This window comes from Emericellopsis atlantica (genome assembly GCF_019669845.1).
Source record: "Emericellopsis atlantica unplaced genomic scaffold F5Z01scaffold_16, whole genome shotgun sequence".
Lineage (NCBI taxonomy): Eukaryota > Fungi > Ascomycota > Sordariomycetes > Hypocreales > Bionectriaceae > Emericellopsis > Emericellopsis atlantica.
Window position 1 is genome coordinate 65,016 of NW_025764718.1, and position 24,116 is coordinate 89,131.

The following is a 24,116-nucleotide window of genomic DNA, read 5'->3' on the forward strand; positions in this document are numbered from 1 at the left end:
CGCACGAGTCGTGTCACATTCGAGTGATGATTGGGGCGATGGGGGTGACACGGGGTGGTGCTCGTCACTCGCTGACATGCATGCATGCATGGTGATGCTGAGAAGATGAATTTTGGAGCGTGAGCATCACCATGATGATCACCACCATTCAATTGTCACGCAGGGCGAACGAAGATTGCTTGCTTGTGACGAGATGTCTCGTCCATTGTATTCAGTGGTGTTTTGCACCTAGCTTGAGCTTAGTATCTACTTTCATGCCGTCCAGTATCCTCCTGAACTGGTATCTAATCCCAAGTGTCTGTGAACCCCAACTCCTCCGATTAAAAGAATATTGTTGTTTTTCTTCGTCGTCATGTTCATGCCTCATCATGATAGATAACTCCTGCCCCGGTGTAAAAGATAAAAAGTAAAGCAAATGTACAGACAGAAACTCCTCGCTTTCCGAAAGACAAGAAGAGTGTAGAGAAGGTTTGTGTCCGGAATCCATGATCCGGCGCGGGTAATAATATGTCGAGAAAGTGTAGTATATCCAAGAAGTGATCCGTTCGCTTCGTTCAGAAGCATCCCTGGAACTGAGGGTAAGCAGGTACCTGGTGATGCGGCGCATAGAAATGCGGCGCGCCCTGCTGGACGTATCGGCCCAGCGCATCCCACAGCGGAAAGTAGGACTTTGCTGGTGCTGGTGCGCAGAATTGCTGCGCATTTTGCGTTGCCTGGTGATGACCTGGCGACGGAAGGGGTTGATGGGGTGTGGGCCCGGTGTAGTGCTGAGGGATGTATTCCTGGGCGGCGTAGTAAACATCCTGTGGAGCAATCTGAGGTTCTTGTCCGTAAAAGTGAGCCTCAGGAGGCGTAGGCATCTGTTGCTCCTGCATGAACTCGTCGTCCGAATCCGAGATGGTGGAAATGTCTGACGATAGGGATCCATCATCTGACACGCTGGACGTGGGAGACAGTCTCTCGCATTCCTCATACTCGTCCAGGATCGCCTCCTCGGGAACTCCACAAGGGTTGGAAAGCTGGTCGGGGGTAGCGGGCGGGCTGGGTGGCATCTGGGGGCCCACGGTCAGGCGGTGGCACGCCATGATCCTCTCGCGCAGCTCGGGGAGGGTGATCCTGTGGGCGGGAGAGGGATTGAAGATGCAGGCCAAGATGTCATTCAGCTCATCGGTGATGGGCAGTATGGTCTTGAGGAATTCCTGGGAGCGGGCATAGGCACGGTAGGTGGAGTCCTGGAAAGAAGCCTGCTTCCACGGGTTGCGACCACAGGTGAGATTGACCAGGATGACGCCCAGGGACCAGACATCGTTAGGAGCGCACATGTAGAAAGGCTTGCGCGCATATGAGTCGAGGCATTCTGTCATCGAAAGTCAGCATGCGTCTCATTGTGAAATCAGGCGCTTTCACTCACCAGGACTCATGTAAAAGGTAGATCCGCAGCCATAGTCCTCGGATCGATCCTCGGCAGTCGCCAGGCCAAAGTCGGCCAGCTTGACAGTCTCACCACAGTCCGTGACCAAGATGTTCTCTGGCTTCAGGTCCCGATGGTAGATTCCAAGCTTGTGGCAGTGCTCCACGGCGTCCAAGATTTGGAGAAAGACCCGTCGAGACAACTCGTCGTTGCCAACGTACTGGCCACGCTCCGTGATGTTGGCGAACAGATCACCTTCAGGGCAGTACTCGAGGATCACGTATATGCAGTCGGCGTCGTCCACAATCTTGTGCATCGACACGACATTGCTGTGTGCCGACGCCAAGTAGTGCAGACGAATCTCGCGCGACTGGTAGGCCGCTTGCCGGCGCTCCAGCGGTGTACCATCGGGGTTGAACTTGGATAAGCACTTGACAGCATAGGGAATACCGGTGTTTACATCAACAGCGGTGTAGACAACGCCGTAGGCGCCGGTGCCAAGAACCTGGGTCAGACGGAGTTTCCCCTCGAGCAGCATGCCTAGCCTATCCTCCGCGACAAGGGGCACGCATCGTCGCGGTCGTTGTTGTTGTGGTTGTTGGCGGGGAGCGGCAGCGGCTGTGGGAGGCTGAAAGGCACACTTTTGCTGGTCAAAAACCTGGGGTGATGCCGGAGGCGACGGAATTCCATGGGCATATTGCTGCATGATCCTGTGGTAGAAGAAAGAAAAAAAGGTTCCAGAGGCAAGAGTCCTTATATCCGGTCCAATCCAGGAAGACGTAAGGAGGGCAAGGAGCCGAAGTACAAGAAAAGAAAAACAGAGGGTGAGTAAAGTCCACGAAAGCGCTGGTACACTGGTTGGATCCTGATCCGGTTTTTGGTATGATTACAATAGGCCGTGATGTTGGCGTTGGTGGAAGTTGAGATGTTGTCGCCGTACACAAGCTCGGGAGTCGGTGGTATTATGGCCCGGGTGGTAGTAGCAGTACGTACGTATGGCAATGGGCGCAAGAGATCCTGATGGCCGAGTCAACGGGTCAGGGAGAGAGATTCAACGGAGTGAAGGAGTGTCGTGGTGTTGAAGAGGATGATCCATGGAAGAAGCGAGGTGGGAAGAGGTGGAGGTTGGAGAGGTGGTTTGAGGTCGTTGTCAAGTGCTGCTGCTGGCGACCGATGGGGGGGTGGAAGACGGTTGTCCGGGCTTGCTGCGATAGTCGATAGAGATGGCACAAAGGACCTCCGGCTAGCAAAGGGGTGGGCTTGACCGGGTTGATAAACAGGCCCGTCGACACGCCGGAGCCAACAGGTGGGTGAGGCTTGACTCCACAACAGCATGCCGAGCCAGAACCAGCGACTGGAGCGACCCAGCCCTCCCATCCGCACCTTGCGGGCAGGGGACTGGACTGGACTGGACGCTGGCCTGCCTGGGCCTGGTGGGCTCCAGTCCAGGAGTGCAGTGCAGCAGCCTGCATGCCCAACAACAACAAGCCTGCCTGCCTGCCTGCCTGCAGCCAGCAGGACCAAGAGGAAGACAGGCCAGACTGGACCCGCCCGCCCATGCTGCTGTGCCTCAAGACGCACGCGGCCGAGAGTGGAGCGCTCGGACAGCCTTTCTCAGGAGGCAGACCTGGCAGAACTGGGTCGGGTCGGTTCCACACACACCAGCAAAGCCAGAGATTGCTTCCAGTCCCATCCCTGCCTGGCACGCCTGCTGTCTTAGCTTGGCCCCGGCGGCACACCAGTGAGGCTTGTCGACCAGACATTCTTCACACACTGTTGTTGAAGCCGCGCAAGTCTGGCCTGGCATGACATGACTGTGCGAGACGGACAAGGGTGGAGCCCACCACCACCGTCTGACACAGATTGTGAGGCAGACGGAATACCTGGCTAGCCGCCCGTTCGCAGTGCCTTCACGGGCGGACCTGACCGCACCACCAACGCCGCCGTTGCGTAATAATGCCACGGTGCACAAAGTGCCTTGTCCACTGTGGGTAATCAATTATTAGTGCAGAGCGTGGTGATGGATGCCCCGTGCGGCGCCGACCGCTGGGAGCGAATGAGCCCTCCAGGCTCCCCCAGTCAGTGTGTAATTAGCTTCATCTGCCACGGCTGACCTGATCGACGGCCGAGGCTGTTCGTGCCGTCATGACGAACGAGTCAAGCATCACCAGATTGCGAGTAATAAATCTCGTGATCGCTGCGGGTTGGAAATGGCTGGCAGCCTGTGGCAGGATAACAAAACCTCCGAGACCCGGTCCAGATCTTGCGACGTGGCCTGATCGGCCTGATGAGCAAAGAGCGGGAACCTTAACGACCCAAGTGATAACTGATTAGGTGGACCATCGAGCCATCTGGAACGCCCAGGCAAAGTCTGTTTTGTTCTGACGTTCTTCTGGCATTCTTCTGCCAGCAGCGGCAAAGGGAATGCGCGCGGTCATTCCAGCACTGCCAACATCATTAGTCGCTATTCGTTGTCCTGGGCACAGCATCCACGCTCGCCCGATAATTAATAGTGCGCCATGGCTGTTCGAGATCTTCGCATGCGGTGACGAAGGATGCCAAAGAGATTGCTGCCTGACAGGTGACGATCGCCACCAAGATGGGGACGTGTATTCTGTCACCCAAGACTCCTCTCGGCGCACCATGCTCTACCAAGATCACTCCTGTAAGGTCTGTTTCATTTAGCCAATGAGCAGTCGCCCTGATGAGTTATGCCAACGCTGAGCCTCGCCACCCTCTGACGCACAAATGGCTGGATCGTTATGCAAGGTGCATTATGACACAGCCGATGCACCACCGAGCACTGCGCACCACAAGACCATCAGTCGCTGGGTGCTGCTGACACTGTGCAGGATTGTCCACCGGCTCGTCCGGGAGAAATGACCATTTGACGCCAGGCCTCGTATGGTCGGCCGGACTCGTACGGTCGTACCTGATCCTCAGCAAACAGGCTAGCAGGACTATCATTCCTGCTAGACACTTTTGCTAGCCTGGCTATTGCCGCGGCAGATCCAACACTTGCCAGGTTCCTTTGAGTGATGTCGAACGCCGTTGTTCTGCAGTCGCAACTTGATGCAGCATTATTAGTTTCTTCAGAGTATAATCGGGTCTCCCAGAGTCCCAGCGCGCGCCGATTAGTCGTTCCCTGCCGCTCAACGTATCCTCTGCAGCTTACTACGTATGCCGTCTCTGACACGCAAGACAGGGTAGGGGGAAAAAAAGAAAGGGTGGCTTCCCGTCAGCTCAGTGATTGGCCTGCTGCCACATCACACTGACTGAAACCCTGGTCGGCACTTGGCCATTCAAAGCACACGGATCTGCCAAGATGGAGCCAGCGTGATGCCGGCGAACTGCAAGACTGCGAGTGGGTCACAAGAAGCAGCGAGGCTGTGGGGCGCCATTTCGCTGGTCTGGGACTCTGGCAGGCCGCTCCCCAATCACGAGGTCGAGCTAATCTTGCTACGCACGTAGGTATTATTGTCGTCGATTCATCAGCGTATCGTGAGCTTGGTACGTAGTCGGAAATTTGTTAGTCGCTTTGGCTTGCTTGCGGCTTGCCAGATAGGGAATCCGCTGAAACTGTCTCGTATAGACACGCGCAGGAGCATTCTTGCGACAGTGAGGCAAAGGACCCTTGCTAGCTGGAACTTGGTCAGCGAGCTTTTGTTATTGTATCACTTAGATGATCAGTCAGTATCAGTGTTTGGGGCACCCTGCGACGGAATGGGCTGGAGGTATGTTTCAGTGTTCTGAACCGCTGTTGTTGATTGTCGACGCTTCTGCGGTGCTCAGCTTCAATTGTTTGCTGCGGGCAGACTGTAGAAAGAGTGGCGGTCAGGCGCAGAGTTGCTGCCTCAGGCTCAAGCGCATGAACCACACCAAGGCGGACCCGGTCAAGACGCGGGTATCTTGCGGCGCTTGCCTTTTCTAGGCTAGGCGTCAGATCTGCGAATCTCACACGGTGACGCGAGCTCCGCCTGGGCTGCGACGCTGCGAGCCTGCGTCCGTCATTGGCTTCCCATTGCCTCACTATGAATAACTAGGGATCATCAGAACTTCATCACGCAGTGATCATCAACGACCATCTCAGGGGCTCCTCAATGCTTCGCGCAGATCACATACAGAGCACATCTGTAAACGCCAACGACGTCAGTGATCCGCACATAACGAGGGAGGCACTTTGGCTGTTTGACTCCCGACCCGTCTGAAGCAGCTGGAGTGCACCCCCTGAACAGAGAGATGTGCCAACGTTCATGTTGAGTGATGAATCGCTTTGTTGTTTTCCTTAACCGGGCGTCATCATTCAGCCATCTTTGCACAAACAGGCCAACGGTGCAGCGTCTCCCTGCATATTGGACGAGGATGCCTGCTGCACCTCCTGATTCGACGCCGTCTGGCTGGGAGGATGCTTACTACTCTGTCCAATCATGCTACTAGACGACACATCGAAGCCGTCAGTAATATCAGCTTACCCTACACTGTGTATCGTTTTCCAGATCACGGCGATGCTTCAGGCCATTTTTATCAAAATTACTATTTCACCTCTCTGTATGGTCTGTAATAGTATTATGTGTTTGCACTCTTTGACGCGAGGTGATATGATAGCACTTTGTGGTACAAAAGTGTGTTGCTGTAGCTGGCAGAGGATGTACTGTCGACAACCTTTTGTCGGACAGCACTACACGTTCAAACAAATACGTACTAAGTACTCAGTGCAAGCGCTTAACAAGGTCATTCAAGTTCTAGATCAGCCAAAATTCGCCTTACGACTTGCGACCTTGGTCCTCCCCAACTTCAATATCGGCTATACTCTGCGATCTGCATTGCAGGTAGCTGCGCCTAGAAGCACCATCACGATCGAGATGATCAACCTCGCTCATAGCAACACGATTCATTGGTGTCTATCGCCAACCGATAGTCCCTTTCCGCGACCGCCAGCGGCGCTCTTGGGCGGCGATCCTTGGTCTTTGGTTGGTTGGGTCGAAGGATGCCCCAATAATTGCGCACATGCCATGCGCTCCCAGCCTTCTCTAGACGGGTCTTGGCGTACCAGAGTTGAAAGCATCCTTCCCGTGAACTATTGCCTGGTTGCCTCGCACCCGATTCGAAGGGAAAGAATCGATAGTGCAACAGTCTAGCACATGATGTTGGCTTAGCCGAGTCTTGTTGAGATCCACAGCCACAGCCGTGTAAGTACGAAGTGCGCATCATGATCTGGCTGAGACCTGCCAGCACAGAGTGAGTCAATGAATAGGGGTCCCGCGCGACACACCGTCACGAGACCTGTTTCCAGATTCCAAGGGAGGCTGTCCTGTCAAAGGTGAACGAATGTGTGACGCGAACCGCCAAGGACCCTGGGGCTCCACCACCCTAGAACCTTCTATCAAGTCTTCTGCCTCCCTTGCCTACGGACAACGTGTCCCTATTGCCACTGGCAGGTCAACCGTCAACATAGCTGCAGATGCGGGACCTGCCAATTGCGAAGAGGCACGGCATGATGTCAGGCTCTGGTGACCCGAGACTCTGAGATTGGAACTGACAGACAGACAGACGGGCCAGGCAGACGACGACTCAGACACGGAACCCTCTTTTTGCATCAAGACACCCAAGAGGCCAAGACCATTCGTGAGGCACGGGACGCGCGACACAAACAACAACAAAACAGACCACCCTGCTCCCTTCTTTGTACCGGTTAAGCGCTGCCACCCGGCCTCCCCATCTGCGACCTACGCTAGTCTAGCTTTGTTGCTATACTTGGAGCCTGTAGGCGTCCACGTCGTTATTGAGGCTCTGCGCTGCGCATCCCTAGAATAGGAGCTGGACAGATGCTCTCCACTCATCATTCCCGAGCCACTCACTGCGAGTCTGTGCGTACGTAGCCAACCGTCCCGCTGGCTCATGACTTGCATATACGTACGAACCAACAGAAGTGTCATGTCAGTTGAGAACAGAGCCAACGCTCCAGCCCGCTGGATACGTACTTCCCATCGGAGGCTCCCACAGCATCGCGGCCACCGACATGTGGCGGCTATGCGCTCAGACAGAAGAGGCAGTCACACACTGTGACACGGTTGAAAGCGCGTGTGACTGTCATACCATATGCAGTGGCTGGCCGGCCACGCCACATTCATAATGCCGTGGTCTGAAGATCATGGCGTGACATAGGGAACGCCTCTTCCCGCCTTGTCTAGACCAGCGGAGCGGGAAGACTAGACCGTCCCACCACTTAACAAACGACAGCGCATGCGGCACAATAGAGAATAGTCCTACGTAGAAGCATATATCCAAGTAGTATTCCCGATGTAACACCACGCATGCACACTCCAGCGGCGCCATGTTGGCCTGGACATCTATCAACCCGTGCGTCTCCTGCAATGTGCTCATTCACCCCTCGCCAGCCCGCAGCGCCCGTCCGCCCGTCTCTGCCTTGTCTACTTCCTGCCGCTGCTACCCCTGACCGACGTTGTGAAAAATGGATGTCGTAGCGCATCAGCTGGCTTCAGCCTCTTGTCAGGATTCAGCGCCAGGCACTGCTCTAGCAAATTGATAAACTGATGGAGCTCTCGCGTCTCGCCCTCGGCCATGCCAGTCGATGCAGCCATCAGCCGCGTCCGTAAGTCGCGGGAAGGCTTGGCCATGGACAGAGTCTTCACATTCGTCTAAATGATCGTGTCAGCAGACCGTTCCTTCTCATTCAGATGGATCTGGACTGGGGTTTGAATGCAATAGGATCCGCGACCAAACAAGCCTCGCATAAGCGTCAGTAAGAAAGGGATGCATGGGCCAACATTCCGAATGGCCAGGCAACGGCTCACAGAATCACATGGCCAGGAAGGATTGCGACGAAGCCGTCCGCCCCCCTGCCAACTCATAGTGATCCTGGGCCCAAGGCCAAGGCGCCGTTGGATGCCTGGCATGAACAGGGCGCCAAAACGCATTGCTCGGCGACGGCACATGCGGCACAAGACCAGAAAAAGCGCAACGCCTGAAACGGATAGGGGCAGGAAGTGCAGGATCAATAAAGAGCGAAACATACCTTTCCGAGAACGCGATCGCGCTCAATGCTGATGAATTGTCCAGCTTCGTCAAAGTGCTGGGCTGACAGCTGGCCCCGCTTGTAGAGTTTGGGCGTAATCCGGCCACGCACATCCATGATGGCCTTGAGCATCTGGTTGTTGCTGTCGCCCGCAAACAGAATCTTGCCCGTGTACAACTCGTACAGGGTGCAGCCGATGGACCACATGTCAACTCCGTAGTCGTAGGGCATGCCCAGGATGATCTCGGGTGCGCGGTAAAATCGACTGACCAGGTATGGTGTGATGCTTGTCTGCGCAGTCGCCGCATCGGTCTTGTCAATGGCTGTTCCCAAGTCGCAGATTTTGAGCACATTGTGACCTTCGTTGACCAGGATGTTGTCAGGCTTGAGGTCGGCGTGTACAATACTGCACTTGCGCATGTGTGCGAGGGACACAAAGATCTGGTACGCATACGTCCGCGTTGCACCGAGGTTGATGCCGACGTTGTTGCCAAACTTGCGTAGCACCTCGCGTAGGTTCAGGCTCAGGTTCTCAAACACCATGCACAAGTGACCCCGGTAATCAAAGTGCCGCTCGAACTTGATGATGTGCTTGCGGTCCTCCGGATCTGCACTGTTGAGTTTCTCGAGGATTGCAATCTCGGTATAGCCACCCTTACGTAGGGCATCGTTGTTACGCATCACTTTGATTGCGACGAGCTTTTTGGTGGTAATGTCGACAGCTCGCAACACATTGGAGAACATGCCCTTGCCCAGTGTTGCCTGCACCTGGTAGCGTCCGCTGAGGATCTCGCCCACACGCATCTTGTAGTAGCCGTCCTTGTCGTCGCCTTCAAGAATGCCACCCTTGGGCTCGTCGCCAGCATCAGCGCTTTCGAGGGGTGCCGCTTTGGGTGCTGCCGTGGTGGCGTACTTGTCCTCGTCAAAGTCTTCGGCAAACATGTCGAAATCGTCGTCGTCTTCGTCGTTTCCAACCTTGTTGCTGCTGGTCTTCTGTGGCTCTGTCTGCTCCTGCTCGGTCGTCTCGACGACTTGATGCACTTCACCGTGAAGGACGACCTGGCCGTGACGAAGCTCATCTCGGCGCTCATCCTCTTTCATGTCCACTGTTGGATCGTAGTCAGCAGCCGATGGTCCATCCTCTTCCTTGTCTTTGACGTTGTGCTTGTTCATGAGGTTGCTCTCATTGGAGAGGTCAATTCCGCCAGGAGATGGCTCATCCCGAGAAGCTGGGGAGAGAGGAGACCCGTGATTAGAGACCGGCGTCCGTGGTGTCTGAGGCGAGTCAACGTCCATCTGCGAGCCAGACGCTGCATTCAGAGCTGGTGAGCTGCCGCGGACTTTATCTCCAGCACCTACAGCATGCAGCAGAAGGGGCGTTGCCGAGCTTGACTTGGCCAGAATCTCTTCCCGCCGCTTCCGTCTTCGCTCGATCTCTGCTTCTTCGTCAACCGGCTCGGGCTCTGCATAGTCTGGCTCAGGTTCTGACTCCTTTCGTGTTTCCGTCGGGATACCCTCATCAACCGCTTGAGCAGCACCTTTCAATGGCCTGGCGTCACGCGTATCGTCTCGGTCTGACGTTCTCGTCGTGCCGGAAGCTCTCCGTTCTCGTGGACGATGACGGTCGTCCTTGCGATCGTCATCGTATCTCAGCCCCCCATTCGAGCCGTGATACCTGTCCGCAGAACTTCCCCTCACGAAGCGGTCAAGTCTTTTGTTACCAGCTCGACGGTCTCGATCGGGTGTGCGGCTGCGATTGCGCTGTCTCTTGTCGGGGTACCGGTCGCGGACGCGATCCCGCTCACGACTCTGGTTACGGTCGTCGTCGAGGTCGTCGTATGAGACTCTAGGGCGGTGATATCGATCTCCCCCACGATCATCGTAGCCTCCTCTGCGCCCGTTGTATTCCCTGTCATCGCGTGACCGCTTGTAACCCCTGGGCGATCGACTCCGTCGCGAGGAGGCGCTGTGCCGCGAGGCCGTGTCATTTTCAGGCGATGTATCGCGATGTCTGTCTCTTCGGTCAACACCGGTTTCTCTAGCAGCGCGCTGCAGTGAAGATGCCTTCAAATCATGGGGCGCATCGGAGATTTCGCCTTCGTCCGAGCTCAACGCCATGATGGCGAGCAATTGTGTTGTAGCTGTGCGTGGGCGTACAGTTTGTGCAGCTGGATCTAGATCCACGAGGGATCTTGAGAGTGCAGAGATGGAAGGTCAGCAAGAAGGCCTTGAACAGAGTGTGTAATGGAATAGTGTCGAACCAGATCAGCGTGGACTGCTCAGGACATGACAGTTGCACGTGTGCGACTCGATGACTGATAGGCGCTCAGATCAAGCAGACAATTTGGAAAAGGGCAGATTCTGGTCAGGTTAGACAGTGCTGATGGCGTTGCAGATGCAGGCCTGAAGCATGCGATGATGACCACGGTGGAACTCAAGTTCATCCCAGACGGCGGTTGCCGGCGCCGATTGCAGAGGTGGGACTATCAGACCCACTTATTTATGTCAGCAGCCTGGACCCTTCATCCCGCTTTGCTCGAGAAGGTCGCAGCGCCTGATGGCCAATTTTATTTTCGCCAGCGCATTGCGACCGTCAGTCTTCTGAATTCCATTACCCTCCTCCGAATACCTCATATTTCCATAATGGGTGGTGCCAATCGAGAAGGTACGCACGACCTGTTCAGCGATCCTACAATGTGCGACTAACCCCTCGTTCAACAGGCGGCAAGGCCAAGCCCTTGAAGGCTGCGAAGAAGCAGAACAAGGACCTCGACGAGGATGACCTTGCGTATCTCGAGAAGAAGCGCGCCGGTACGAACCTTCGAATCGCGGTAGCGACTGACAGCTGACCAGAATAGACGAGAAGGCACGCAAGGAGCTGGCGGCCAAAGCGGGTGGCAAGGGACCGATGAACACCGGCAACCAGGGCATCAAGAAGAGCGGCAAGAAATAGACGACTGATCTGGGATGGGAGGCGACAAGGAACGGCTGGCAGCCATCGGGAGCCACGGTGTTTGGGCGTAGATATCGCTGCGACGAATTGACGACCTACACGAAAGCATGATTTCAAGGCTGACCATTCTTCTCTGCTCGTGATACCCAACGTTGAAGACAGAATCGCATATCGAACAGCTGAAGTCTGCAGCGACTATCGCAGCCTCAAGGTTTGTGATAGTGACACCAACTTAGCGTCACTGAACAGGCACTCGATGAGCGCCACCCGGAGATGCTGAAAGTCCGTTTTTGCACGGCAATCAATTGTATCTTCTTTCGTACCTAATCTGATCGACCAAAGTTGCATTAAAGGTCTTGTTGCGACATGTCACAGGCGCAAAGGTGCCGCTGATGCCTCGGACCGGGCACGTCGACATGTGCACGTACTGCCGGTCTCAACAAATCGATGATCCACCACAACCTCTCAACATCATCAGCGACATTTGAAAAGGCCACTGACCCCGTCTATCACACCCGAAACATGCCATTATAACCACCACAAACACATTGCACACAATGGGCGACCAGAGCACCCTTCGCCAACGCCATGTTGACCCCTCAACGCCCGCCCCTCCAGCGCCTTCCACCAAGCCAACCATCCAGAGCGCCCTCCTCAGCTGGGATGCCATCGACCACTGGCGCCGCGATAATCACTACATCACCACTGGCTATCGCATAGACAAACCCTCTTACCACCATACGTTCCTTTCCTTGACGCATCTTCACAACGAGAGCGTCAACATCTGGTCGCACCTGTTGGGCGCCGTCATTGCGGTCTTGTCCTCGACGTACCTCTACACGCAGATCAAGCCGCGCTACGAGAGTGCGAACCAGCAAGACGTTATTGCTTTCGGCTGTTTCTTCACCGGCGCGTTTCTCTGCTTGGGCATGAGCGCGACCTTTCACGCCCTACTCAGTCACAGCCAGGACCACGCGAAATGGGGCAACAAGCTTGATTACACGGGTATCGTCTTATTGATTGTTGGCAGCTACGTCCCAGCACTGTACTATGGCTTTTTCTGTGAGCCGTTACTCATGAGGTTCTACCTGGGTCTGGTAAGAAAATTCCCGATATCGCTGTTGTATCTGCAAGCTAACGAATGATCAGATTTTCACCCTCGGAACTGGCTGCGCTCTTGTCTCCTGGGTGGACAGATTCCGCACTTCGGCGTGGCGTCCTTACCGCGCTGCCATGTTCATCGCGCTTGGCCTCTCTGGCATCATTCCCGTGGCCCATGGCGTCACCATCTTCGGTTACTCTGGTCTCGAGGATCGAATGAGTATCAGCCTCGTCATCCTCCATGGAGCGACGTACATCTTCGGCGCTGTCCTCTACGCCTCTCGATTTCCCGAAAGAATTGGACCGGCCGGCCGCTTCGACATCTGGGGCAGTTCGCATCAGATCTTCCACCTCTGTGTGCTGCTCGCAGCAGGTACGCACCTGTACGGCATGGGCAAGGCGTTCGACTACCACCATACCGGTCTTGGTTCGATGTGTGTGCTCGACTGATCACTTTTTGTCCAACCCCAAGTCGAGTATCTGAACCAATCCCGAGCCCACGGCCACGGCAGCCCAACAACCACATCCTTCGTTTGGGTTCCACTCTATCGCTGTGACGCGGGTCAAGGGCTCGTGGATGACAACCTTGGACCGGTCCTGCGTCGATACCTTGGCAGTACGCTGCTTGGCATGATCCGCCTCCACCTCCGCCTCCTCCTCGTACTCGTTCTTCAGCTTGCCCTTCTTGGTCTCCAAAACGGCGTGCCGGCTCTTTTCGGGCTTGAAGCCGCGCATGAATCTCGAAGCACCGCGCTGCGAGGCGGGTGAGCTCGGCTCGAACCGTTCAGCGGGACGGTGTTCATGCTGGAACACCTTGATCCGCTCAGTGAGCTCGCCGCGGATGTTAGTGAGCTGCATGACCTCAAACTGCGGATTGATGGCCCAAAGCGACCCATCGGTCGTCCCTATGAGGGCGAATGGGTGCGTTTTGCCAATGGCAAGGCAAGTCAGGCGGCTGTCGCCCGTGAAGACTCGTTTCGTGACGGGAAAGGAGGCGTAATGCGAGAATTGGATGACGGAATTGAAGATACTGGATGACGGACTCATGAAGAAGTAGCCTTGGAGGTGCTCACTCCAGTTTAGAATGTTGGGCGTGGTGTTGATAGAAAGCACGGGGATTTCCGCCAAGTCGTTGCTTGGCCTTCGCAGGTCAACAAGCCTCACCATACCACCGATGGGTACCGATGCAATAAGGTATGGTTGCGAGGGGTATCCGGAAGCCACGTCGATGACTGGACTGTGGTGGACAGCATGGCGAGATAGAAGTCGCTCGGGGTAAACGGACCAGAGCGCCACAGAGCCGTCGTTGTAGCCGATAGCAATACGGTTGAAGCCCACCCAAGTCATACTCAGGCCTGGAACATCGTCATCTAGGCGGAATCTCGCAATTTGCCGCTCGACCTTTTCTAGAATGTGTCAGCGTTTGTAATTATTCGGCCCGCACATATCACTGAACTTACGATAGAGTGTGTCGCCGCCTACCAAGGGATCGATGACAAGGACAGATCCATCACCACATAAAATGGATAAGTGATGGCACGCCGGACTCCATTTTACCCGCCGAGCTCTCCCATTGTCAGTGCAGATGATTCTCCGCAGAATCGGCTGATGCTGCGACATTGTCACACTGCCCTCTGTCACGTCGCTTTGGCACTCCCAGATTTGCACTGTGCCGTGTTGATGGAAACCTGGCCTGGCTGACTCCTGGTCGTAGTCATAGGTCTCCTGATCTCCTTTGGGGATGACGGCCAGAGCCAGTAGCTGGGTCTCGTGAGGCTGTCTCCTTGCCCAGTCCATGCTCAGCACCAGACCACCCGCATCGACCACCCACCCACTGGGTGTCTGCTCGTGCAACTGCTCCTCTGGAATGAGCATCCCATGGCTCTGAATACTGATAGATGTGCCAAAACTCGTTGACGCCACTCGCGGGTCATATTGATTACCCAGCAGGATCTGTAGACTCTTTTCAGAGTGCATTCGGTAAGGCTCGCTTTCCTCGCCAGACAAGCCAACAAATGTCGTCTGCTGGGAAGACTCGGCCTCCAAGCTCTCCCTCCACCTTGAGAGAAAGCTTGCCTCGCGTTCATAGATTCCATCTTCCCGTACACCCTTCCTTCCACCATCTGGGATGGGAGCGCTTGGTGGCAGAAGGGGCCACTGCAGCCACCTCTCCAGTAGACCGAATGCCTTGCGAAGCATCTCCTCCTCAGGCCCATACCAGGTCTTGACTAGTGTAGGGCCTCGGAAGTACCGCTCAAAGGTGCCGGCATAGCCTCTTGGCGCATCCATGGTCCATGCCATGGGCTCCAGAGGCCAGTACTCCTTGCCTGCGCCGGTAGTCCTCAACTTTGCATAGTTGCCTGACTTGATTTTTTTCTTCGCGGGCGTTGATACAAGCGCTGGCCTGTCACCCCCATCGACGGACTGAACGGATGACGATTCGTCGCCTGAGTCGTCGTCCTCAGAGAGCGCATCTTGTTGCGCACTCGCAGCATCGTCCTCGTCAAAGTTGGAATCGTGATCTGAAGGATCGGCGCGTCGGCGTCGGCTGCGGGAACTTGCTGCAGCTGACTCCTGGACTTCCTCGTCATCGTCCTCGGGAAGCTGAGGATCGAGGACGAATGATTTTGACTTATTGCTTTTGCGCGTTCGCATTTTGTTCTGGTGATGAGAGGTCCATGAGAGAGGGCCTGAATTTGGAATGAAAACGTGGGATGAAGTCACAAATGGTCCGCGCCTTCCACTTACCCTAGAAGGCGGCGCACGAAGACTCTGAACCGTATCCGTCATCCTTGACCTGGAGCTACCTTCGTGCATTTACTTTGCAAACATCAAATATATCCGATGGAGCTCGCAGATGCGCTTGTATTGTCTTCTGACAAATTTCGATGCCGGCTTCGGCTGGCCGCAGATATTTGATGTTTAAATGACAATCGCCAGCACGACATTGTTCCGCACGCCCATATCCCAAGGCGACATGAACGACAAAATGCTTCAAGTGCGCGAAACTGAGCATCATCACTTCATATATTCATCTATCTCATCTGACTAGCCTACATGCTCGTTCAAGCAAAGCTGTGGTGAGCAAGCTCGTACAGATACCCAGTCGTAACCTTGACGTGCTCCTTGATGTGGTCGAAGCTGATGTACTCCATGGTGTCGTTGGGAGTGTGAATGTGAGGGTTGTGGTTCCCAAACGGCGCCTCGAAGAGGAAGCTAGCTGGGAAGCCATTGCGGTTGGCCGAGGCATGGTCTGAGCAGGCGTAGCCGCAGTTGGACTCCTCGTAGCCAATGTCGGCGTACTCTTCAATGAGGAGCTTGAGGAACTCGTTCTGGGTGGTGTCGATATTGTCGACGATGAGACCGAAGCGCTCGTTGCCGTCGCGGCCGGCGTAGCCAACCATGTCCTGGTTCAGCATGCCCTCAACCTGGATACCGAGGCGGGCATATGTGTTGAAGAGGTCCTGCGAGCCCAGGAGGCCAGTCTCCTCGGCTGAGTACCAGTGGAACTCAATCGTATTGAGGTGGTCGCCCTCGGAGATGCGGGAGTCCTCGAGGAGAGCAGCGAGGATGTTGAGCTGCATGATGGAGGCAGAGCCGTTGTCGTCAGCGCCAGGGGCGCGACCGGCACCTCGGTCATTCGAGATGACCGAGTCAAGGTGAGAACCGGTGATGACGGTCTTGAGTCGAACCTGGCCAGGAATCGACACCACAATGGAGGGCTGTGACCATGCCTGGTGCTGGATGAGGCGTGACGAGGCGAATGGGTGACCGCTGTTCTTGATCACCTTTTTGACCTCTTCGTACAGCCACTCGGCGGCCTCGACACCGTACCTCGAGTTGAAGTAGCGGTTGTGAAACGACGAGAAGCACTGTAGCTGCTTCTTGACCTTGTCGAGGTCGACCTTGGCGATGATGTCCTCCACGGCAGCCTTGTGGCTGACCGAGCTGGGATAGGTGCGCGCAGCCATGAGTCTGGCCTCGCTGTTGACGGGCTTGTGATCCTTCCACTCGGTGATGTCGAAGAAGTGAATGTGGTCCTGAGCAGTGGATATTAGCATTGGCTCCCATGGCAGAGTCAAGGCGAGCACCTACGTCGATCATCTGGATCTTCTCGTCCTCGGTCACCTCAACGGTCTCACCAGGCGCCGTCTCGAGGGTGTACATCTTGACCGCACGGTCCTCCACGGCCTCGGACGGAGCCATGCACGACGCGCTGGCTGCGAAGGCAGCGACGAGAGGGATGGAGCAACGCATCTTGACGGTGGTGTTTATGTGTGATGTAGACGAGAAGACTGGCGAGAGTGGGGAGAGCCAATGTTCGTCTCACCGACACAGGCCTCCCCTCATATAGTCGTACAGAGTTGCGGGAATCGCAACCCGTCGCCCGGACAATAGTTCCTCGCAGTCGTCTCCCAACCGACGGGGCATATCAGCCAAGAGCATTGGCTCACCGCATGGGGAAGCTCGCTGGGCGGACCAGATGGTCTCGCAATCGAGACCCGGAAGAACCACTGGTGGATAGAAAGACCCGCGTCTGTCCCTTGAAGACGCACGGGGACCCCTTGCGAAGCCCCCGTCGGCGAACATGAAGTCGAAGAATCCCCCGCATAACCCAAAGAGACCAGTCGCTGCTTCGGGAAGGTCGACCATATGACAAGCCTTGGGCTGACAAGCTACCGCAAGCCAAGCCTCCTGCCGAGAGGCTAGCGACGCGTCGTTAATTTTGGCGAGCAATTTGATTATGGTTGTTTTTGAGCTTATTCGGAGCCACCCGAGCCAACCTCCTCCCCGTACCCGATCACTCTTCGACGTTGCTCGAGGGCCGAGTTGCGTTGCCCACATGTTCTCCAGGCTGCTGCTCGCTTTGAAGCGGTTTGAGCTGGATGTTACTCGCTTTCTCCGGACAAATGTCGTAAGCGAGGAATTTGATTTCTCGCATTGACAGTGAGGTGGCGAGTGGGTCGAGCAATAGGACATCCGCTGCGGGTGACCACCTGCATCTGGCCCGTTGGGGAGAGCCGAGGCAAAGCTGAGGGATCTTGAAAGGAGCTGTAGGGTTTCTGTCGTGATCGGGACCATTTCCTTGTTCCCATTCTCGAAGTCTGGTCTGTGTGGTCGGCAGAGATGCAATGCAAAGTAAGGGGACAGGATGGGCTCTGGCACCTTTTTCTACGCAGAAGCCTGTGTCATCAAGGTGCATGCATCGTGATGAGACTACGACTCTCGTGCTCTGGGGCCGCGTTTCGATACGAGGGGAAATCGCCATGGAGTTGATGATGGGTGTCGCCCACTTGAACTTCGAGTGTCCCGAGCTCGCGTGCCGTCCCACTGTGTGTTGCGCTCACTGCACTGGCGTGTAAGATGTCAAGGTCCCTTGATATAACTGTGACTTCAATGTTGTTAATTACGGATCTCAAGTTTCGTGCTGTGATACCGGCTTTAAAACGAGCTTTTCTGCCAAAGTAAAGGGCAACGTATGTCTGAAGATGAGAGGCTCTTTTTGAACAAATACAACTATTCAAAACACTAATTTCCATGGAGCAGCAAGGCCACATGAAGATCAGGGGAATAACCCCTTCCAGCCAACCTCACAGCCGGCCATCAAACTTGTAGTCTGGCAGCGGGTACTTGTCACTGCTCGCAAAGGCTCCCTCGAACCGCCCCCAAACCTTTTGCATAAAAGTAATCAACCCACTCCGAGCCAGGAAAGCAAAGAAGAAGTTCCTCAAAGCCAGCCCCCACTTCGTTTGAGGTGCCATGAATGAAACGCCACCAGGCGGTAACTTGTGCATATCCTCGAAAATCGGTCTGATCCTGTCTTCGTACGCCTTGAGACCAGCAGCGACGTCGCCTCTGCTTTGTGAGAGCTCGCCAGCCAGCACATATCCTCCGGCCAGGGCAAGAGATGTGCCCGCGCCTGGTGCGCCTCCATAGCCTGCGTCGCCGACCATGGTGAACCGGCCTTTGGAAAGCGTGGGAGGGTTCACCTGAATCCACTCGCTGGCGTAAAAGTCGTCTGCGGCGTCCATGTCCTCGCGCATCAACTGAGGCACAATCCAGCCCATACCGTCAAGTTCCTCCCTGACATGTTTCTTCAATACTTCATCTCCTGCTTGCTGCGCGTCCCGAAAGGGCAAGGTATGATCCTTGCCGTCCCGAGGAAACATGCGCATCACGACAACCCGATTGCCGCCTTCATGTTCGGGGGCTGTCTGCACCGCAACAACCTTCCCAGGAGCAGCATTGTATGCGTGTCCAATCTTTGATCCGTCGACATAATCATGCTTGGTGGAGAAGTAGGCGGCCCAGATGTTAAGGCGTCGTGTGTGGTCTCGCAGACCTATCCCAAGTCCCAAGGCTCTGGTCCGGGACGTTGCGCCATCGCACGCAACAACGAGATCGTACTCTGCGGGCGGAAGCCTGTTTGCGAATCCGACCTTGATGGGGCCATTGTTCTTCTCATCGTGCTGCAGTGAGGCAATCTGCTCGCCAAAGACGTAGCTGATGTTGGGGTTGTCGTTGGTCTTGTCGTAGAGTATCCGAGACAAGTCGCCTCGGAAGATCTCATATTCTGAAAGAAGCGACTGCTGGTCGGAGTCGCCCGTGGAACCGATCACACCATATGGGCGCCCGTTTTCTCGGACGAATGCAAGGCCCTCGATGGGCGCCTTGTTGGCTTGTACCTGGGCTTCCATATCGCCCATCTTCCTCATCGTCGTGACGCCGACGGTCCGGATGTCAATGGCCTGCCCCCCCTTTCTTAATTCGGGGAAACGCTCGATAACCGTGACTTTGGCGCCTGCTTTGGCGAGCCAGTAGGCCGTGGACGGTCCGGCGATGGACGCGCCCACCACAAGGACTCTGAGGTTGGACATGGCGAATACTGTCAGTGAGCGTGAGCGTGGTAGAGAAGATATCTAATAAAATGTCAGTCGCTCTTCGAGTTTGATCTGACTTATATTAGCCCCCGGACTCCTCGCGGACATTTAGTCGGAGTCCAGCAGTCCGAGACCATGCACATAAGCCAACAATACGGGTATCACGGCGCCTCATGATGACCATGCCGGCACGGATTAGCCGGCGCTGCCAACCTCGTGGCTTCCGGCCCGGCTGTCGCTAATTCAGCCGTCTACTTCCATTGATTTGCGCCGTCAACGACTGCTCGCCATTTTTCGTCACTCATGCTGCATTTACTGAATGTTAACCCTCAGCCTCTGCCCATGATCCATCGTAATCAACCGCTCGAGGCAGCGTGATGGGAGGGGCCTTTGAGTTCGCAAGTGAACAGATGTTTGTCCAGCACACAACTTCAAATTGAGTATTGAACACGAGCGAGATTACTCAATTATAACCGGTAGCATCCATGAGCAAGAAGACATGGAAGCATGTCACTCAAATAATGTCGTCTTTGAATTCTTCCGCCAAGACTCGAGCTCTCCATGAATTCTCCCACTTCAGCCACCTTTCGGCAAGAAAGCGTTCCAATTGATCCCCAGTCAATCCATGTTCATTATCGCCGAACCACTCTTCTTTCTGCTGCGTGATAGAGTATGATAAGCTGTTCCTCTGCTGCATATGCCAGGCCATTGCTGGATCCAGCTCGGTTGTCACCTCCTCGATGAGCAACGCCTGACTTGCGAAAGTCTGTGCTTCCACCTCACTCGTGGCCCTCTCCAGCTCGCTCGGCGAGAGAGTCGCCAAGACACGGCATACATACATCATCGTATAAAGAAAGAACACGCGAAGCCTGATGCGATCTGGTGACTCAGCTGAGGTCGGGAGGCCGAAGAGTGACTGCGGGTGTGGTGCTGCATGCTGATACATAACGTGGTCATTGTGCAGCGCGTCGCGCATACTCTTTGCCCGCTCATAAATAGCTGAACTCCTTGAAGAGTAGTCGCATCGATGTGGCGTCTCTTCGAGGAGGCTTCGTAGATCTTTCAGGATCCCAGGAAGGAAGGCAGTTGTTCCAAAGAGCTTCCACCACAGCCGGCAGTCTGTGTCCGATTGGAGATCAGAGGCGCGCCGAAAGGCGCTCTGCCACTGTTGGGTCGCAAACATTGACGATTCCTTCCTGTGCATTTCCTCTACTATCTATGAGACGATTAGCTTGGCTGGAAGGGCGACACCGCGCAGGAGGAACCAACAATGGGTGGCCCTTGGCTTTTGAGAAGCATCCAGTCGAATTTGGACGTGTAGCATCCAGGACCTCGGAGCTCAACTAGCTTAATACCACCTCTGTGGTGATGGGCTAGGCGAGTAATATCAGGGGGACCGATCAACTGCATGACGGCACCATTAGACCATTTCCTTGTCTGAAGCCGAAATAGGGCCTTCTCACCTCGTAAAGTACCAAAAGTCGGGTGACGCAGTAGACATCCGACCTTGTGCATTCCTCACCGTCCCAGAGGGCAGCTTGTAGGCTTCTCAATGCCTTTCCATAGAGAACAGAGGGCGTAGATTTGGCCATCGGGAAGCCAAGCATCTGGCCCGCCTTTGCAGCAACACAATGCATAGCATCGTCCAGACAGGTGCTAGAGGAGCCGTAACGGCTTGGCAGCTCGGCCAAGAATGATGAGTGCCGTTTCTGGAGGAGGCTGGCGAGGCGATGTGGTTCGTCTCGCAGCAGACGGCACGCATTTGTGGCAAGGTCCACGTCCGTGAAACTGGTCAGATCCGTCACATCGAAATTATACTTGACCCTGAACGTCTCGTATTCACTGGACACGGGCTGTGTCATGATAGGACCAAGACTTGGGACGTCAGTGTCACGCAGGGTCTTCCTCCACATGCCGTCCCTCCCTTTGGCAGCCCCAGGTGTGCCTCGAGCGTTGCCTCTTTTGGGGATCAGCTCTTGAGAATTCGGCAGGGTGCCGGTGGTTTCCTGACTCGCGGTTTGATCTTGGCGACGGGTACGGCCCGATCTTGCAGCCTGCCGCCGGACGATTGTCTTTGCCTCATTCTTTCCAAGCCCAGTCGATGGAACGCCGCCAGTATCCACGAACACGAAAGCCGGCCCGGCCTTTGCACGGCTTCGAGGCTTTCTGAGCGGCAGCCCAGGTAGCATGGCTCGTGCAATAGTGGTTGGGAAGCAGGATGAGCAGAGTGAGGAACGCAGGCTAACAGCCAATTGAAGACGGCATGAAGCCACCAGGAACACGGAGCTGGCCACGGCGTAGTACTTTAGATATTGCGGCAGCAATGGCGCAGCATTTGCCGTTTTAGGCATATGCAGGGCCCGGATGCAGGCGACATGTGATTGTGGTTAGGGCGAGGATAGCTAAACAATTTACATCGAATGACAGCGGTCTGGGATGTCCATTTCCGTGATCCCTGGCTGCATCCACCAGCTGGAACGAAGCAGAAGGATTCTTGTCACATCAATGCAAATTATAATGCCCCATTGGCTTATTGGCCCAGCTAAATGCACCTCGCCGAACAATTAAAGGCTAGACATGCACTTCTGCCTCGCGCCAAGAGATACTCGTTCTCTGTCTACTTGTAGATGGAAATGCTGAGAGAGGCTGAGAGGCTGAGAAGATCAGCCCTACGTATCCAGGAATATATTTCAGATGGACCGATTCCCCAGCTCCGTCAAATTTCGTTCCCGGATAAGCATCATCCTAATAGTTTCACTCGAAGCAGCAGCTCCTCGAATATCACATCTTCATTTGATAAGCGTGCGCTGCTTTACACGTCTCTCGACACCTCTTGAAAACTCAAATTGCACCACTGTGCTCGCATCATGACATTAACGGCGTGCAACAGCCAACAAGAACCATGAGACAACAATATGACTCGGTATCAATGGAGTACTGGCCCTCCAGTGACCGCAGGTCACCAGGCCCAGCTCGGATCTGCAAGCACCCAGACATCGCCTACAAGCTAGAAGCTGCATCTATCAAGCATTCGCCGGCCTGGTTCGAGGCTTGGGGCGGCACCATCCTCGGATGGATCTTGGTCGTGCTGCTCACGCTCTTCCAAGTGGGCATCTTCGCCATAGGAATAGCCATGGTCTACACCACCGAGGCCAGCATCGACGAGAGAAGTCCCGATTTCGCCCTTTACAAAAACTCCCGCTTCCACGAATGCGTCAATACCACACCTGAAAGCGTGGACTGCACCTTGCTGCAGGGGAATGCGATCGATACGTCCACCGAGGGAGATGAACAGAATCACTTCTTGATGGATATGGTGTTTCACGACTATCGAAACAACACTGCTGATCATCCTACATATACATGGTGCGAAATGGTCAGCTGCCTGAAGGACTTCAAGGTGCTTCCGACAACTCTGCGTCCGTCAGCTCTACAGCTCCCCAGTCTGAAGACGTGGTTCCAATGCAATATCCAAGCAATCGTCGGAGCATGGGCTGCTCGCACCTGGATAGGCTCACAGTCACGGCAGTCTCGGTCAGCATGCAAGGGAATAAGCATCAAGGACTGGGGACCGGCTGTCTACACCATCGGCGCCACAGTGTACTGGTGGGTGGATTTCATCCGCTGGTGTACCAGGCCAGAATATCAGGCCTTTGTCTCCGTCATTGGATGGATCTCCGTTTGGACGTTGGCATACAAAATGCGATATCATCCATTCTCTTGCATATTCAAAGAGGACTCGAGGTGGCACAAGGTCCTGTCTGGGATCCTGTGGACTACAACTGTCGTCCAGTGGATTATCAGCTGTTACCTCCTGAGCCGCTACTGGGAAGAATTCTTTCCCCCAAGAATCGACTTTGCGCAGAGATATGACTGCGTCCAGTCACAAGTGGCTTCTGCACCGGGGCAGTCGTCGTGCACTCCGGACCAGCTCTGTTCAATCCCGTGGTTATTGAGCAATCCTGGGTGGAACGGTTGGTTTATGGAGCCTGAATCCCCGAATTTCTTTGCCCAATACGACGTTGCAAACATCATGCTTGCACTTTTATTCTTCTTCTCGACGTTTACGTTTGTGGCTGTCCCACTGATCACCGCCGTCACAAGGACTTATGCCATTCTCCGTCCTGACCGGCATCCCGAAAGATCGGCTTTCGGCGATTTGGTCTACTTCAATGATGAGGTGGGGGGTCCTGTCATATCAGGAGCTGTGGCTGCGCTCGCTACCCTCTGCATTGGGGCCCTCTTGCTTGGTCACACACCGTTAACATGGAACTCGATCGACAGAGAAGGGTCAATCGCTTACGACTTGGATTGTACTGCGGTCCATGTCATTGCTAGTCCGTGGAGGCAGTATATGGATATTGAGTACGGCCGCGTTTTGAGATTCGTCAGGATGTGGTTTAATATCTGAGGCTGGAAAGGCAGGCCGAAGGCGAGAAGAACAAAGACTGCGGAAAGATGAGGATTACATCTGACACAAAAGGTCTCAAATGTAATCTTGGTGTCCGGCGCAGCGAATCTGTCAAGTTGAATGTCTATGAGACTACATGTATGTGTAGGCGACATCCCAATTACCTTGGTGCTCAAGCTGTGTTAGATGTACGCCTTCAACAACAGGAGGAAAGCTGCAGCTGCATGTGTCATACGACCATACGGAGTACATACAACGCGTCTTACGAATGACACTAGGTGGCTGGGAGTTGCGGCAATTTTCTTTTGATCGACCCAAGACCG

General features: G+C 54.9%; 11 protein-coding genes across 11 annotated transcripts; 3 read left to right on the forward strand and 8 right to left on the reverse strand.

Moving 5' to 3' along the window:
- Positions 1 to 151: 151 nt before the first annotated feature.
- On the reverse strand, positions 152 to 2,310 carry F5Z01DRAFT_139424 (kinase-like domain-containing protein). The gene is made up of 3 exons (XM_046257646.1): positions 2,296 to 2,310; positions 1,412 to 2,239; positions 152 to 1,357 (listed from the first exon to the last, which is right to left on the reverse strand). The coding sequence occupies exons 2-3, from the start codon at positions 2,115 to 2,117 to the stop codon at positions 555 to 557; spliced, it is 1,509 nt and encodes a 502-aa protein (XP_046117365.1). The 5' UTR covers positions 2,118 to 2,239; positions 2,296 to 2,310; the 3' UTR covers positions 152 to 554.
- On the reverse strand, positions 2,055 to 3,458 carry F5Z01DRAFT_139331 (uncharacterized protein). The gene has a single exon (XM_046257645.1). It carries the CDS (start codon positions 3,172 to 3,174, stop codon positions 2,449 to 2,451), a length of 726 nt encoding a protein of 241 aa, XP_046117366.1. The 5' UTR covers positions 3,175 to 3,458; the 3' UTR covers positions 2,055 to 2,448.
- Positions 3,459 to 7,842: 4,384 nt separating this feature from the next.
- On the reverse strand, positions 7,843 to 10,565 carry F5Z01DRAFT_623804 (kinase-like domain-containing protein; the record flags this gene model as incomplete). Its single annotated transcript, XM_046261342.1, has 2 exons — positions 7,843 to 8,070; positions 8,448 to 10,565. The coding sequence occupies 2 exons, from the start codon at positions 10,563 to 10,565 to the stop codon at positions 7,843 to 7,845; spliced, it is 2,346 nt and encodes a 781-aa protein (XP_046117367.1).
- Positions 10,566 to 11,090: 525 nt separating this feature from the next.
- On the forward strand, positions 11,091 to 11,400 carry F5Z01DRAFT_674857 (translation machinery associated TMA7; the record flags this gene model as incomplete). The annotated part of the gene is made up of 3 exons (XM_046265090.1): positions 11,091 to 11,112; positions 11,169 to 11,258; positions 11,306 to 11,400. 3 exons carry the CDS (start codon positions 11,091 to 11,093, stop codon positions 11,398 to 11,400), a joined length of 207 nt encoding a protein of 68 aa, XP_046117368.1.
- Positions 11,401 to 11,627: 227 nt separating this feature from the next.
- Positions 11,628 to 13,093, forward strand: F5Z01DRAFT_139321 (mPR-like GPCR protein). The gene is made up of 2 exons (XM_046257644.1): positions 11,628 to 12,497; positions 12,550 to 13,093. Exons 1-2 carry the CDS (start codon positions 11,958 to 11,960, stop codon positions 12,949 to 12,951), a joined length of 942 nt encoding a protein of 313 aa, XP_046117369.1. The 5' UTR covers positions 11,628 to 11,957; the 3' UTR covers positions 12,952 to 13,093.
- Positions 12,952 to 15,156, reverse strand: F5Z01DRAFT_623451 (putative transcription factor TFIIIC complex subunit Tfc6; the record flags this gene model as incomplete). Its single annotated transcript, XM_046261318.1, has 2 exons — positions 12,952 to 13,907; positions 13,953 to 15,156. The coding sequence occupies 2 exons, from the start codon at positions 15,154 to 15,156 to the stop codon at positions 12,952 to 12,954; spliced, it is 2,160 nt and encodes a 719-aa protein (XP_046117370.1).
- A 356-nt stretch (positions 15,157 to 15,512) lies between these two features.
- Positions 15,513 to 16,854, reverse strand: F5Z01DRAFT_139666 (uncharacterized protein). Its single transcript, XM_046257647.1, has 2 exons — positions 16,597 to 16,854; positions 15,513 to 16,541 (listed from the first exon to the last, which is right to left on the reverse strand). The coding sequence occupies exons 1-2, from the start codon at positions 16,756 to 16,758 to the stop codon at positions 15,567 to 15,569; spliced, it is 1,137 nt and encodes a 378-aa protein (XP_046117371.1). The 5' UTR covers positions 16,759 to 16,854; the 3' UTR covers positions 15,513 to 15,566.
- On the reverse strand, positions 16,695 to 17,770 carry F5Z01DRAFT_139674 (uncharacterized protein). Its single transcript, XM_046257649.1, has one exon. It carries the CDS (start codon positions 17,581 to 17,583, stop codon positions 16,828 to 16,830), a length of 756 nt encoding a protein of 251 aa, XP_046117372.1. The 5' UTR covers positions 17,584 to 17,770; the 3' UTR covers positions 16,695 to 16,827.
- Positions 17,631 to 19,514, reverse strand: F5Z01DRAFT_657237 (uncharacterized protein). Its single transcript, XM_046263625.1, has one exon. It carries the CDS (start codon positions 19,377 to 19,379, stop codon positions 18,093 to 18,095), a length of 1,287 nt encoding a protein of 428 aa, XP_046117373.1. The 5' UTR covers positions 19,380 to 19,514; the 3' UTR covers positions 17,631 to 18,092.
- Positions 19,515 to 19,834: 320 nt separating this feature from the next.
- On the reverse strand, positions 19,835 to 21,683 carry F5Z01DRAFT_657238 (uncharacterized protein). Its single transcript, XM_046263626.1, has 3 exons — positions 20,846 to 21,683; positions 20,652 to 20,786; positions 19,835 to 20,598 (listed from the first exon to the last, which is right to left on the reverse strand). The coding sequence occupies exons 1-3, from the start codon at positions 21,569 to 21,571 to the stop codon at positions 19,897 to 19,899; spliced, it is 1,563 nt and encodes a 520-aa protein (XP_046117374.1). The 5' UTR covers positions 21,572 to 21,683; the 3' UTR covers positions 19,835 to 19,896.
- A 600-nt stretch (positions 21,684 to 22,283) lies between these two features.
- Positions 22,284 to 23,836, forward strand: F5Z01DRAFT_688281 (uncharacterized protein; the record flags this gene model as incomplete). Its single annotated transcript, XM_046266043.1, has 1 exon — positions 22,284 to 23,836. A coding segment is annotated over one exon (1,510 nt), but the record flags the coding sequence as incomplete, so codon positions are not given.
- Between the last annotated feature and the right edge of the window lie 280 nt (positions 23,837 to 24,116).